The 12,607-nt window shown below is 37.1% G+C and overlaps 1 protein-coding gene across 2 annotated transcripts in view; it reads left to right on the forward strand.

The window, feature by feature from the left end:
* Positions 1-12,607, forward strand: part of mpped1 (metallophosphoesterase domain containing 1) — a 60,852-nt gene that overhangs the window by 31,447 nt on the left and 16,798 nt on the right. Inside the window, exons 5-7 of one of the 2 annotated variants that reach the window (XM_077233830.1) lie at positions 3,037-3,152; positions 4,578-4,691; positions 5,269-6,601. In XM_077233830.1, coding sequence (XP_077089945.1) covers positions 3,037-3,152; positions 4,578-4,691; positions 5,269-5,387 — 349 coding nt within the window. In that variant the 3' untranslated portion in view covers positions 5,388-6,601. Of the gene's footprint in view, positions 1-3,036; positions 3,153-4,577; positions 4,692-5,268; positions 6,602-12,607 lie in introns of those variants that run through there. The other variant, XM_077233831.1, reaches the window with a different exon arrangement.

Here is a 12,607-nt window from a genome sequence, read left to right on the forward strand (position 1 = left end):
GACTTACTTTAAAAAGACATTAACAACATGGCATTTCTAGTCCAACTATTTGATTAGTTCTGATTGGTGTTTTCTGATAAAACAAGATGAGTGATTAATCTACGACGGGCTTTCTCAACAGAGGAAACGTTTTCATAGTTCCTATGCCTATGGCCGAAAATACCCGTTTTTTTGGAGTGTTCACACTGCAGGAACTGGGATCGATTTTAGTTAGGAATGCTTTTTTGGGGGACTTAATTATCTCATACTTCAGAGTAGGGTCTAACCCAGCTCAACAGGAACTACCAGTGACATACGTGTATGTTGATTGGCCAACACATGCCGTACGAAACACCGTCACCCTCCATTTTTTTTAAAGCCATGTAAACACAGTTACATATATTTACTCCACAAACATGGAAAACAGCGATAGATGGACCGACACCCGGGCACTTCTCAACCGATCACGCCGTCCTCCATCCTCTAGTTGCTGACGTTGTTAAATGTCGACCTTAAATGACGGCTTACGTCACTTCAGAGTTACTGCTGCCGGTGCGAATGCAACCAGGAAAATGGCCCTTGGGGGAAATTTAGTTCTCGGTGGAGTGGTCTGCCCTGTTGGCTAGTTCCTATAACCGAGTTCCTGTATCTATCCGGTGCAAAAGCCCCTTTTGACTTAGCAACAACCTATCAACATACACTAGCAGCACTCAGAACACCTTATAGCAACCAAATAGCAACACCTTAGCATTGTGGTGATGTTTTACATGGACAAACACCCCTTAAATTTGCTTTATAAAATCCTAAAACCTAGTTTGCAAAATATTTATGTTTTTCCACTTTTGTGCTGGCGTGGCATCATGGGAGTAAAGGCATGAAAGCAAACAGCTGTGTCTGCTTCTTACTCACCTTGACAAATGAAGAAAACATCTGATAACAACTGATAAATACCCTGATGGTTTAGTACATCACTGGCTCTGCCGTGTCTCATTTTAAGGAATTACACGTGTACGTCTGATCTTCTGACTTGAAATAATCTTCATTAAACTGAGCCAGAGTTTTTGAATTTCACGATTGAATCATGCTTGCATTTTAAAACAGTTTTCAAAGTGTTCCTTTCTGTGTTCACATGCAACCCTCTCTCTCTCTCTCTCTCTCTCTCCCCTTCTGTTTATTAATCTCCCTCTACTTAGTTAGAAAAGCTGTTTGGGACACCAATAATGAGTACTTTCTCGATCCAGTGTAATTGAGACGTCCGTGTAAAGACGGAAATTAATATTTAAATAGCACCATCAATATGCAAAGGCCATTTTAAATGTTTTAAGATTAGAGATCTGAATTAATCAGACTGCGTCCATGTGCCTTCGGATGTTTGATCGTAAATGTTTAGACTCTGATGATAGAAGTGATTTGAATATTAATCAGTTGAAATCAAATGAAAATAGCATTTGCTTTCCCATGAGACCCTTCTTTCCTCTTGACCTTCTTAAGATGATGGAACTCAGGGCTGATCTAGATAGCTCCTCAAAGGGTCTGTGTCTGTGTGTGCATGTGTGTGTGTGTTAGTTTGCAGCGCAGGACACTGATGCGTCAGCCAGCTATAAAAGTAAATGTTTCAAGTGACTGCTCTCTATAAATTACAAAATCCACGTAGAGGCAAGGGAAGCTTCATGTGTAAACTCTCTTTCTCGCTTTCAACGTACTCGCACACATGAAAGTGCAAATCCGCCACAGCAGAAGAAGATGGATCTGGGGACAGATTGTTAGTGACATGTTAATTTCTATACCGTCACTCAAGCTTGGTGCATCTGCAATCAGAGTGATGGGGAATAGGGAAAACCATCAACCCCCCTCTCTGTCCTTACACACGGTCTCTCTCTACCTGTTCTCTACCTCGTTCTCTTTCTTCCTGTCTTTCTGATCTTTACCCATTTCTCTCTCTCACACACACACAAATATAAATGGTAACACTTTAGTTTAGGGTCCAATTGTCACTATTAACTAATGCTTATTAGAATGCCTATTACTGTTTATAACTTATTAAGCACATATTAATGCCTTATTCTGAATGACCATATTCTACATCCCTTAATCCTACACAATACTTAAACTTAACAATTAAATTACTAACTATTAATAAGCCGTAAATAAGAGTTTGAGGCAAAAGACATAGTTAATAGTTAGTTCATAGTGAGAATTGAACCCTAATCTAAAGTGCATATGTATATTTATGTGTGACCTGTGCATATATATAATATGCATACAGGCATACAAATATTAATCACCTTTCAATATTAGATTATTTTAATGAATTTAATATTTTAAATGACCTGTTTAATAATTAATACATTTAAATTTGATTTATTAATTCATCATGTTAATCTAAATTAAAACATTGACAGCCCTAATTTTAAGCGTTTTCTTTGTTTTGTTTAAATGACTTTAAGACCAAGGAGAAGCCTCTGCCAATCAAGAGCATTGGCAGTGTACTGATCAAATGCACAAATGGTAATCCTCCATGTGAAGCGCCCACTTACCAGCCTTTTCGATCATTTTGGACTACTAGGCGAGCGTTACATCACCTAATTAATATTCATGAGTCAAGCTTTTCAAATCGTCCTCACGCCCCTGCTTTTTTGGACCGTCAAAAGCAGAGAGATGACAGGAAGTGAAGGGAGGAAGGGGGAAGAAAAGATGAGGACATAATCTTATCCGGCCTCGTACCTGTAACTCCCACCAAGTCTACATTTCTCTCCTGTTTTGTTTTCTTTTTTACTTCTATTTAAACTATTTTTCTCTATTACATTTTGTAAATGATGTGACAGTCATTTCAAAGAGATTGCTATTTGAGATTTGGGGATTTTTCATCATAAACCTAAGATATCTCACAGATGCAGTCACCATACAGATCCAAATGGAAATGTCATCTTACCTTAATCAGTGGTTGGGCAGTCTGGGTAAAAGATCAGTGAAGCACAAGTGAAGATATTGGAAGTAATGGTCATGGTCACATCAGCAGGCTTTAACTGTTTTTTTTTCTACTTTTTATGTTTTCAGGCAGCCATGGTACTACGGCTGGGGTTTTAATCTACCGCGAGGACAAGCTCTGCTGGAGAAGTGGAATCAGATCCCAGATTCCACGGATATTCTTCTCACACACTGCCCTCCTCTGGGTAAGACCTAAATCACACACAAATACACACACACACAAAGCATGCGGTGATGGTTATTTCCCATTATGTTGTCTTCATCCTTGCGCACACACAGTCTTTTGCTTTGAGGCTTTGGCAGATGGAGTTGCTACAGCAGGCTGCTAAAGCATGCAACGCTGAGACGCTGTTCGCAGTGCAGCAAATCCCTTCGCACATAATAAAACCCTCACACACACAGTCATATGTACGGAGAATGGAAGTTTGTGCATAAAGACAGCTGCGGTTGAAAACACTAAGCTTTTGGGCTTTGAGAATGTGACAATGTGTAATTCTCATGGTAAAGACGTGTCTCACTATACATTCGTACAGATGTGGGTGTTTATCGTTAGCCTCAAATGAGGTCTCTGAAGATTCACAGTAAGTCTGTGCATTATGTATGTAGAGACATTAGACTACATGTGTAAAGTCAGGTTTGTAGTCTTTAATGATCACCTTGGATCCAGTCAATTCGTATATACAGTAACGCTGCATCCGAAATCGCAAACTGTATAGTAGATATTACCTAATTTGAAACTTACTTTGCGACCAGGTGCATCTCTTCATCACCATTCACAAATCCTCTCCCGTGGCCTCATGGGATAGTAAAGTGTCCATCAAATGCGTACTTCAGAGTCTCGGCTGAAGTTATAGATCATCTGGGTACTTTTCGCCTACTGTTTTTTGAATACTATGAATTCGGACATACTACTCTGTTGGCGTGCTGTTTTCACATGGAAGGAATGTACTAAATTTCGGACACAGCTTCAGTCTCTCACAAAAATGAATTTTTGTTTGTATATAAAAACAATACAGATGGACATAAGAATGTGTACTGTGTGAACAGCCCTTTATTGAAGTCAATAACTCGCTCTATACATGATGTAGGTTTGGGAATCAAGAATCGGTTCGCAATCTGGACCCAAACTTCATGATTTTTGTTTTTGTTATTGGTTCTGGATGTGTAAACATTTTTGGAATCACCCAATTAATTGTGAAAGGAAAATCAAAATCCAGGATGTGTATTTACTAATCCTACTATGGCTAAGGCTTAGCTCATGAATATTAATCAGTTCTGTAACCTTTCTAGGGCATCAAGTCATATTATCCTTATTAAAATTCAGTGAGTCAAGACTTTACCCTGGTAGAGTTCTTAAATTAGCACCTCTGACGTGCAAGATGTTCTTTTATGGCAAAAAACAAGTCAAAGTTCTTCTTCAAAATTAATAAAACATCATTAAGCAACTAAGTTGAATCAGAACCACAGTTAAGTTCGATATGATTCCCTTCCCTAACTACAAGGTATGTCTGGAATTTTCCTGCTTTAACAAATTAAACAAACATCATATATTTTTGTGATTTTCTTTTACTTGTGATCTTCATATTAGTAATTATACTCCTTTTCTGTAGGTTTCTTGGACTGGGTGCCCAGGAAGATGCAACGTGTTGGCTGTATGGAGCTATTGAACACGGTCCAGAGGAGAGTTCAGCCCAAACTACATGTATTTGGACACATTCATGAAGGTAATCACATCGGACGATGATGTTCCCAACTATCTATAAATCACATGCATGAAAATCCACAGCCCTGTGATCTTGTTCATACTGCCACGTCAATCCGCCCTGTTTTGGGGTTAGCAAGGCAGAGTCTGTCCCATGCTAAATTACCTTCTGACAGCTCTATAGCAAGAACTAGTTCACATTCATATTCATAATAAATAAGGGAAATAATCTCATAGAGGGCAATGCGATTGCATTATACATTTGTGTAAGCTTTTTGTGTTGTGCTTTGCATTTCTGTGTTTGGCTCTGCCATATTTTTGCATAATTTCTGTGCCATAACATAAAAATGGCAGCTGAGTCATTTTTTGCTGTTTGCAATGTCTTAGTGGATAAAATCTTAAAAGTATTCATCCCTCACACACACTGCATGGTTATGTGTACTTGCCAATTAGATTTTAACACTTTCATCGTGGTTTTTGATTTTATTAAAATCGTTTTTCACCTTTTAAACATATATTTTCACTACAACATCACGTACATGACATTTTTCAACTTAAGCAATGGTAATATCTCTGTACTTTATGTTTGTGTGAGCTAGGTTACGGTATGATGACAGATGGAACCACCACGTTTGTTAACGCCTCTGCGTGCACGGTGAACTTCCAGCCTATGAACGCACCCATCGTTTTCGACTTGCCCAATCCCAGGAGCTCATGATTGAACCGAGACCCGGCCATCGGCGCCTTCTTTCATTCAGGGTCCCTTTCTTGAGCGTATACAGATGCTGCGTAGTGTATATAGAGCGAGCAAGAGACGCTAATTTGGATATTCCCATGGATATTTCCACCCATTTTTGTGCCGTGTGCCACCCTCAGACATAAAATAGTGGCATTCTGCCTCACTGACACAGACATTTGAACTCTTTTTCTGAACTTGACTCTTGTGTTGCACTTGAATCGGCGTGACAATCGCATGTACTCATGGTCATGGAAGCCAAGCTTTCTCCTCAATTGGCTGGCACTTATTTAAGGAACATTGTAACCTTGTAGCCTCAATGGACCTCTGACTCGGGTGGGGGGGGGGGATCTATTTTTCTTTTGCTCTGGATCCACTCTTGAATGTTACAGGATCTGCCCAGAGGAAACCGTGCTATGGTGGAAACAAGTTTGTTCAGGGTCTTACCACTTCTTTCTCTCTCTCTCTCTCTCTCTCTCTCTCTCTCTCTCTCTCTCTCTCTCTCTCTCTCTCTCTCTCTCTCTCTCTCTCTCTCTCTCTCTCTCTCTCTCTCTCTCTCTCTCTCTCTCTCTCTCTCTTTATCTGAGGCTCAGTCTCTCACCCTACTTTTTTCTTAACTGCTCAGTTGTTATATGTTGCTCTTTTGAACCTGGGGCCATACACTGGAATAAATAAATTTGCCCTAAACAGGAATGTCATGTTAAAAAATAGAGGGGGGGGGCTGGGGGGGGGGGGGGGCAAAAAAAATGTGTCCGAATATTTTCCTGTGTTCTCCACTTTTTTACAACTTCTTTATTGTTCGATTTACTGTAAACGTGTAAAACTGTGAGTGTGTTTTCAAGCAAACGTTCCTTTACTAAAGCAGTGTGGACTTTTACAGTAGTTTGAAGTGTTTAAGGTCTAATATTTAAAAGTTCTTCTAAAGCGTGCCGTTAATGTCCCTCCTCCGAATATCAAAGACTCATCATGCGCGCAAAGTCTGCTTTTGCATAACAATACATTGCACTTTGATCCACATGCTCCCCACTATAATTTATTAACATTCCTCCTGGTGATAATTTATTCCCATGTGTTTTTACCACTCTTCAGCATTAACTGTGTGTGGCATTAGGCCCAAAATGACGGTTCTGTTAGATGTGCAGAGGGTTTTCATCTCTTCCATATTTGGATGAATAAAAATAAACAAATCGAACGAATTATCACTCTGCGTGTGTGTGTGCGTGCGTATGTGGGCTCCTGTGCATTGATACACGATCAATTGCTCCTCTTTCATAGCCAAAGGAAAAGAAAGCATCAGAGGATGAAGAGATAAAAAGAAAAATATTGGACTAGGAAAGGAAGGATGGGCTGATAACTGGGAGATGGATTCTCATCTTTATTTATTTTTAAGGGTTTCTTGCTGTTTGTACACTTGTTTGCATTCGGTCAGAGGTGCTTCACACTGTCATGTGGCTTTCTTTTTTCTCTCCACTCATTTGTGCCTGTTTGTGGGCCTTTCATTTGAAGACGTTGTCATCAGGTTTTCTGCTGTGCTCCAGTTATTTTTTTCCCAGCATGCTGATCTGAATTTCCAAACAGATTTTGTGGATTATTTGTTAATTACCTGTGTTGTGAAATTTCAGTGCTAAAGATATAATTTTTCTTTATTTGAGAGATTTTTTTTTTTTTTTTTTGGTCAGTTAATTTTATGCCATTTAAAAATGTATGGTGTTGAATAAATTCTAGCTGAGAGGAATTTCACTGTCGAAACTGCTTTTTGTTCAGGAAAAGATCATTTTTGGGAGTCACTAAAGTAAATATCTGCACACTGATATTAATGTTCCAAAATTGTATTGAACAACCTTAACGTTTCGAACTCAACCTGTCTCTATGCCTTCATTTCATATTTAAGACATAAGGACATCATCAGAGTACCTCCACAGGAAGTTACATGATTTCTAAATGTATAAAGAGAATAGGTTTATTTACATTAACATTATGTCACACCTTAAAAATCATCATATTATGTCACATAGTCAGAGATAAACATATTAGGAATACACTGATATACAAATTTTGACGAATGGCTATAATAACTTATAAATGGCAAATTTTACAATTCTGTACTCTTTTGTCTATATAAATTTAAAAAAAAAACACTTACAATCATTTAAAAAAATAATTTTAGGCACCACAATATTGTAATGTACTGTATGAAAAATATAAGCTAATTTTAAGATTTACTATAGAACAGTGTTATTAAATAGTTTTTTAAGATTAACTTTACCTTCACTGACATCTGACACACTTAATAAAAATGTCAAAATATGAGAAAACACCATCCACAATTAAATATCCAATACCAACTGGTACAGATAAATTAAAAGATCTCTAATATCAGTTGTTAATCAACATGGTACATAACTAAAAAAAAATAAAGTTAAAAACACAAACACAAAATTAAAAACAAGTGTAGACAAAAATCATGTGACTTCCTGGTGTCATCATTACCTGTTGGTATATAGACCTTTTTTTTCCTGATGATGATCTAGAGGTCAAAGCATTGCAATTTACAGTGTTTTAAGGTGGAGCGTTAATGTATATATATTCCATACATAACATATAATGCTATTTTTTCAGTTTTCTGAATTGTGATTGGATGTGCACACTTAGTTTCTTCAAAGATCGTTTACACAAATGAAATTCAGACGCGTCACTACCACCAAGATATATCCCATTTTCTCCAGCAATCTCTCATTGTGCCTCTTAAATTAAAACCCACCCCCATCAATTGGTTATGTCCTCATTCTTTTTCAATCTCTCTTTTGTTTCATGCCTGTCTTTTTCTCTAGCTGCGTTTGAGACGAGTAGATTCCCATTATTAATGTTTTTTGTCCTAATCAAAGGACTTTAAATTTCATATAAATTATCTGCACGTGTCTAAAACTTAATTCATGTAGGTAAAAATTGTCCTCACTCTTGTATCATTTCAGCCATCCTTCTTCCACTACTCTGCACATCCTAATGAAATCCCTCATTCAAATAATTACATGAGTAATCCTGCGGGATGGAAGGTAATTTATGGGCTGGCTTTTACTATGCCATTTAAAGACTGTTCTCTGTTATCCTTCCCATCTCTGGCCACTTTTTACCTACATGTTCCCTATTACTCTCCTTATGTGTCCACCTCCATTTTCTTAGATCTTTTTGTGCCATCTACTCATGTGCCATTGAGTGAATCCTCCTTAGTGTGCACCATCAACATCTGTCTCGCTGTCAACTTGTGTGCTTTACACAGCACTGTCCTCTCTCTCTGTGTCTCTTATAAACTCATATATACATCAAATACATCTTCGGCATCTTCTTGTCAGCCGTTTCAGGCTCTTAAAGCTGAATAAAAGGCCTGGTGTACTGCATTTTAGCGCTGTTAAATGTCCTGGGGTGTGCCGTCTGGCTCACTCTGAACTACTTGATGCCAGTCGAAGGAACACGGGTGGAACAAATGCCTATGCAACTGCCGCTGGAGAAACGAAAACACAAAACAATTAGCCGCAACAATGCATGCTGATTACTGTCATATGCTGCTTATTTATGAACAATGTTTGTTGTGACAAAGATGTTTAATTTTCATCGCCTTTGAATTACCCATTTCTTGAAGCAGAAGTTGGTTGACTTATTCTATGAAGAAACCTTTTAAAATTTGGAAACTGAATGCTGTTATTTGCTACGGTGTCGTCCTTAACGACTACAAATGTCCACCGGGGGGAATATCTTTAGCCCTCAATAATTTTCTCTACTTATTACAGTTAAGTAGTTGCAGGAGAATGTGCTTTAAATTGGCTTTTACATACTGTTTACTGCTTATGGTCAAATTGAGATGTTACATGGGTTAGAATATATATTTTTGTCCTTATACATTCATATAAGTATCTAAAAGTTCATGGATGCATTATGCGTACATTTTTAGGCTATATCATTCTATATCAATCAACACTACATATTCTTATTGCTTCAAACAAATGCTATCTTTCCCTTGAAGTAAGACTGACTGTAGCAGACTATCCGTTGTGTAATGAATATTTATAGATGTATATTTAATATTTATATCCAGCAATACGATGGATCATAAATGTAAATGAAAATGAAGTATGCAGCACCTTTCTGAAGTTATGGATTCCATTAGTTTCATTTCACTTGAATCACACTCTTTCCAAAGTGAGAGAGATGAAAAACTACTGCTTTGATCTCAGCTGGATTGGGTTAAACATTAAAAAATAAAAATCTCAGCACGGGCTTAAAACATTTTTATCTATAAATGACCATCATTTTAAGGCTTCATTGAGTACGTTTTTTCTTCTGAAAGTAAAGTTAATACTTTAAATTATCAAGTCACAAAAGATTTCTGTTGTTTTGAACTTTTGGGAGGGGGCGGGGGTGGGGGTATCACAGATTCCACAAAAATATGAAGCAGCATAACTGTTGATAATAATGTGAAATGATTGAGCACCAAATCAGCATATTAGAACTTTATAAACAATAAATTGCATTATAAAATGTATTAAATAAAAAAAAATGTTTTTACAATATTACTGTTTTTACTACTTTTGATCAAATAATGCAGCCTTGGTGAGCAAAACACATTTCTTTCAAAAATCTTACCGACCCTAAACTTTTGAATGGTATTGTATATTAAAAACTTTTATAACCTGCATAAAGAACTATAAGTCAGGAAGTAGGATTTGTTATTTGCAAGGTCAAGACGCATTGTCCTATAGCTGGCTTCATTAACATATGAAACATCATCAGCACAAACGCCTAAGGGGGCAATGATACAGGCAAAGAACAATAGTAGCCATCTTATTGCATGCAGAATACAAATGGCCTAGTTCTTGATATAGATAAGCTTTATTTATCTTTTGTAATTTACAACAGTGTTAAGTCATTTGCTCATAATGCAGCACAAATAGTGCTGCATTATGAGATTTGTTAAGATGCCAGATTTAGGTTGGGTTGCCAGGTTTAGCCTCTCCCTCCCACTTTTAGCATGGCTTAGGGCGTCTAGGACTCACTCCGTAGGGAGTCATGCAAAACCAGCACACCCCCTCACTCTTTTGTTCTGCGATGGTTCTTTCTCCATGCCAAAAATGACGAAAACTCCCAATTCTGTCATCGGCAAAGTGTCGGAACAGAGCCTCGGGGTGGGAGGTCCCTGCTGAGTTCTTACCCAATCTGGTGCCCGCTCTTTTCTTACCAACATGCAGGGCATTTGTGCCATTATACTAATGCTGTTCTGATGATGTCCAAAGTGTCCTGTACCAAAGCCATCTCTTCACCTCTTGATGTTGGATGCTTGTCCCATCATGTTCTCTCATGTTTGAGTCTGTGGCATTACATTTTTTTTAGCATTACATTCTCTTTATGTTTGGTGGACCCCAATATGAAACAAAGCAGAATATAATGAAAATGGATAGCTGAATATTTAAATACTTCCTTTTAAATACTCAACCCACGAGATGAATACAACAAATTAATATTCACTGCATGAATTTACTGACAGTTATTGCTGGTCAGACTCAAACTCTGCCTATAAAGTCATATATAAATATATAATGTATAAAGTCCTCTTCTCAAACTTTGTTTTCACTGACTCACTGTCTCTTTATAATGCTTTTGACAATGGATGTAAAGTAGGAGAAAACTTGGCTTTATCTTCAGTCTCTGAAAAGAATAACTCAAGCCACGAGATAATGACTGACCCACTGAGTAATGAAAACTTGGTTTTCATTACTCAGTGAAAACAAAGTTTGAGAAGAGGAATTTTTTACTTTATATATTTATATATGACTTTATAGGCAGAGTTTGAGTCTGACCAGCAAAAACTGTCAGTAAATGCATGCAGTGAATATTAATTTGTTGTATTCATCTCGTGGGTTGAGTATTGGGTCAATATTCTGTTGCTCTTCTACATAAAAGGATTATGTAGTATTTTGAATAAAATACTACATAATCATTTTGCTGGTGCTCTGGGGTCCTTCAACTACTAAGTGACAATATGAATTGTTCATAATTGATTAATCCTATTCTGTGTCCCGGTCTGCGAAGTCTTGTGCTTCTGGTTACAGAGCAACCAATGACATCATGCGTGTGGGACAAGGTCATAACAATGATTAGTTACTTCGACATCTTACAACATTGATTATATAATTCAATACCTGTGTTACAAAAATACGTTGAAAACTGATGTAGTAAACTGATGTCACTGCATTATTTACTTTCTAAAACTGTCTCTGTCTCTCTAAAGCGCAGGTAAATGGACTCACCATCTAATTTCATAGCACAACCAAAACTTTATAGCAAAATTCATTCTCAGCATCTGGAAGGGCTCTGCAATATGCACAAATAGTGCTGTGAGTGATAATTCCTTCAGAAACATATGCACAAATAATTAACTTGATCCAACTTCTATCGCTCACGAGACAGCAATGGCCAATATAATTTAATTACAGCTCTATGATGTTATGAAAATGAACACATGGCTCCTGTTGAAGATTCCACTAAGGTTTATGCTTTCTATTCATAAAGGAGAAAATCTAGTCCTATCGACTGATCTACTCTTTATATTACTGTAAGATGATCGTTGTGAGCTTTGAGATAGGCTTGATTGTTCAGACAAATCTAGACATTTTGCTGTAGTATTTCAGACAAAAACATTTGGTTACACTTTACTTCAGTAGTCCACTTTAGACATTCTACTAACAATAAGTAATTTTGCAACTACATGTCAACTAACACAGTCTTTAGACTAGCACTAAGTCAGAGTATTAGTAGACTGTTAGGTGTTTGGGTTTAGGTTAGTTGACATGTACTTGCAAAGTTACTTATAATATCAGTATGTCTGTTGGAGGGACATCACAATAAAGATTTAGCAGATATTAAGCAGACAGTCTACTAATACTCTAATGAGACTTAGTTGACATATAGTTGCAAAGTTACTTATTGTTTTTAACAAACAGTTTTTTTTTTTACCTAGAATAATCGTGCAACTTAATTTTCAAAGATGCAAATACTTTTTTGTATGTTGCATTTAAAATCCACTCGAATATTATATATCTGGTGATAATCAATAATGACATCAACTCTGCAGTATAATGTCATGATTATGATGTAATAGTCAGAGACAGAGTCTAAATAGCAATGAAAGGACGGTTAGAGTCATTTGCAAA

This window comes from Siphateles boraxobius, unplaced genomic scaffold (assembly GCF_051911475.1).
Source record: "Siphateles boraxobius isolate OS27281-9 unplaced genomic scaffold, OSU_SipBor_1 19, whole genome shotgun sequence".
NCBI lineage: Eukaryota > Metazoa > Chordata > Actinopteri > Cypriniformes > Leuciscidae > Siphateles > Siphateles boraxobius.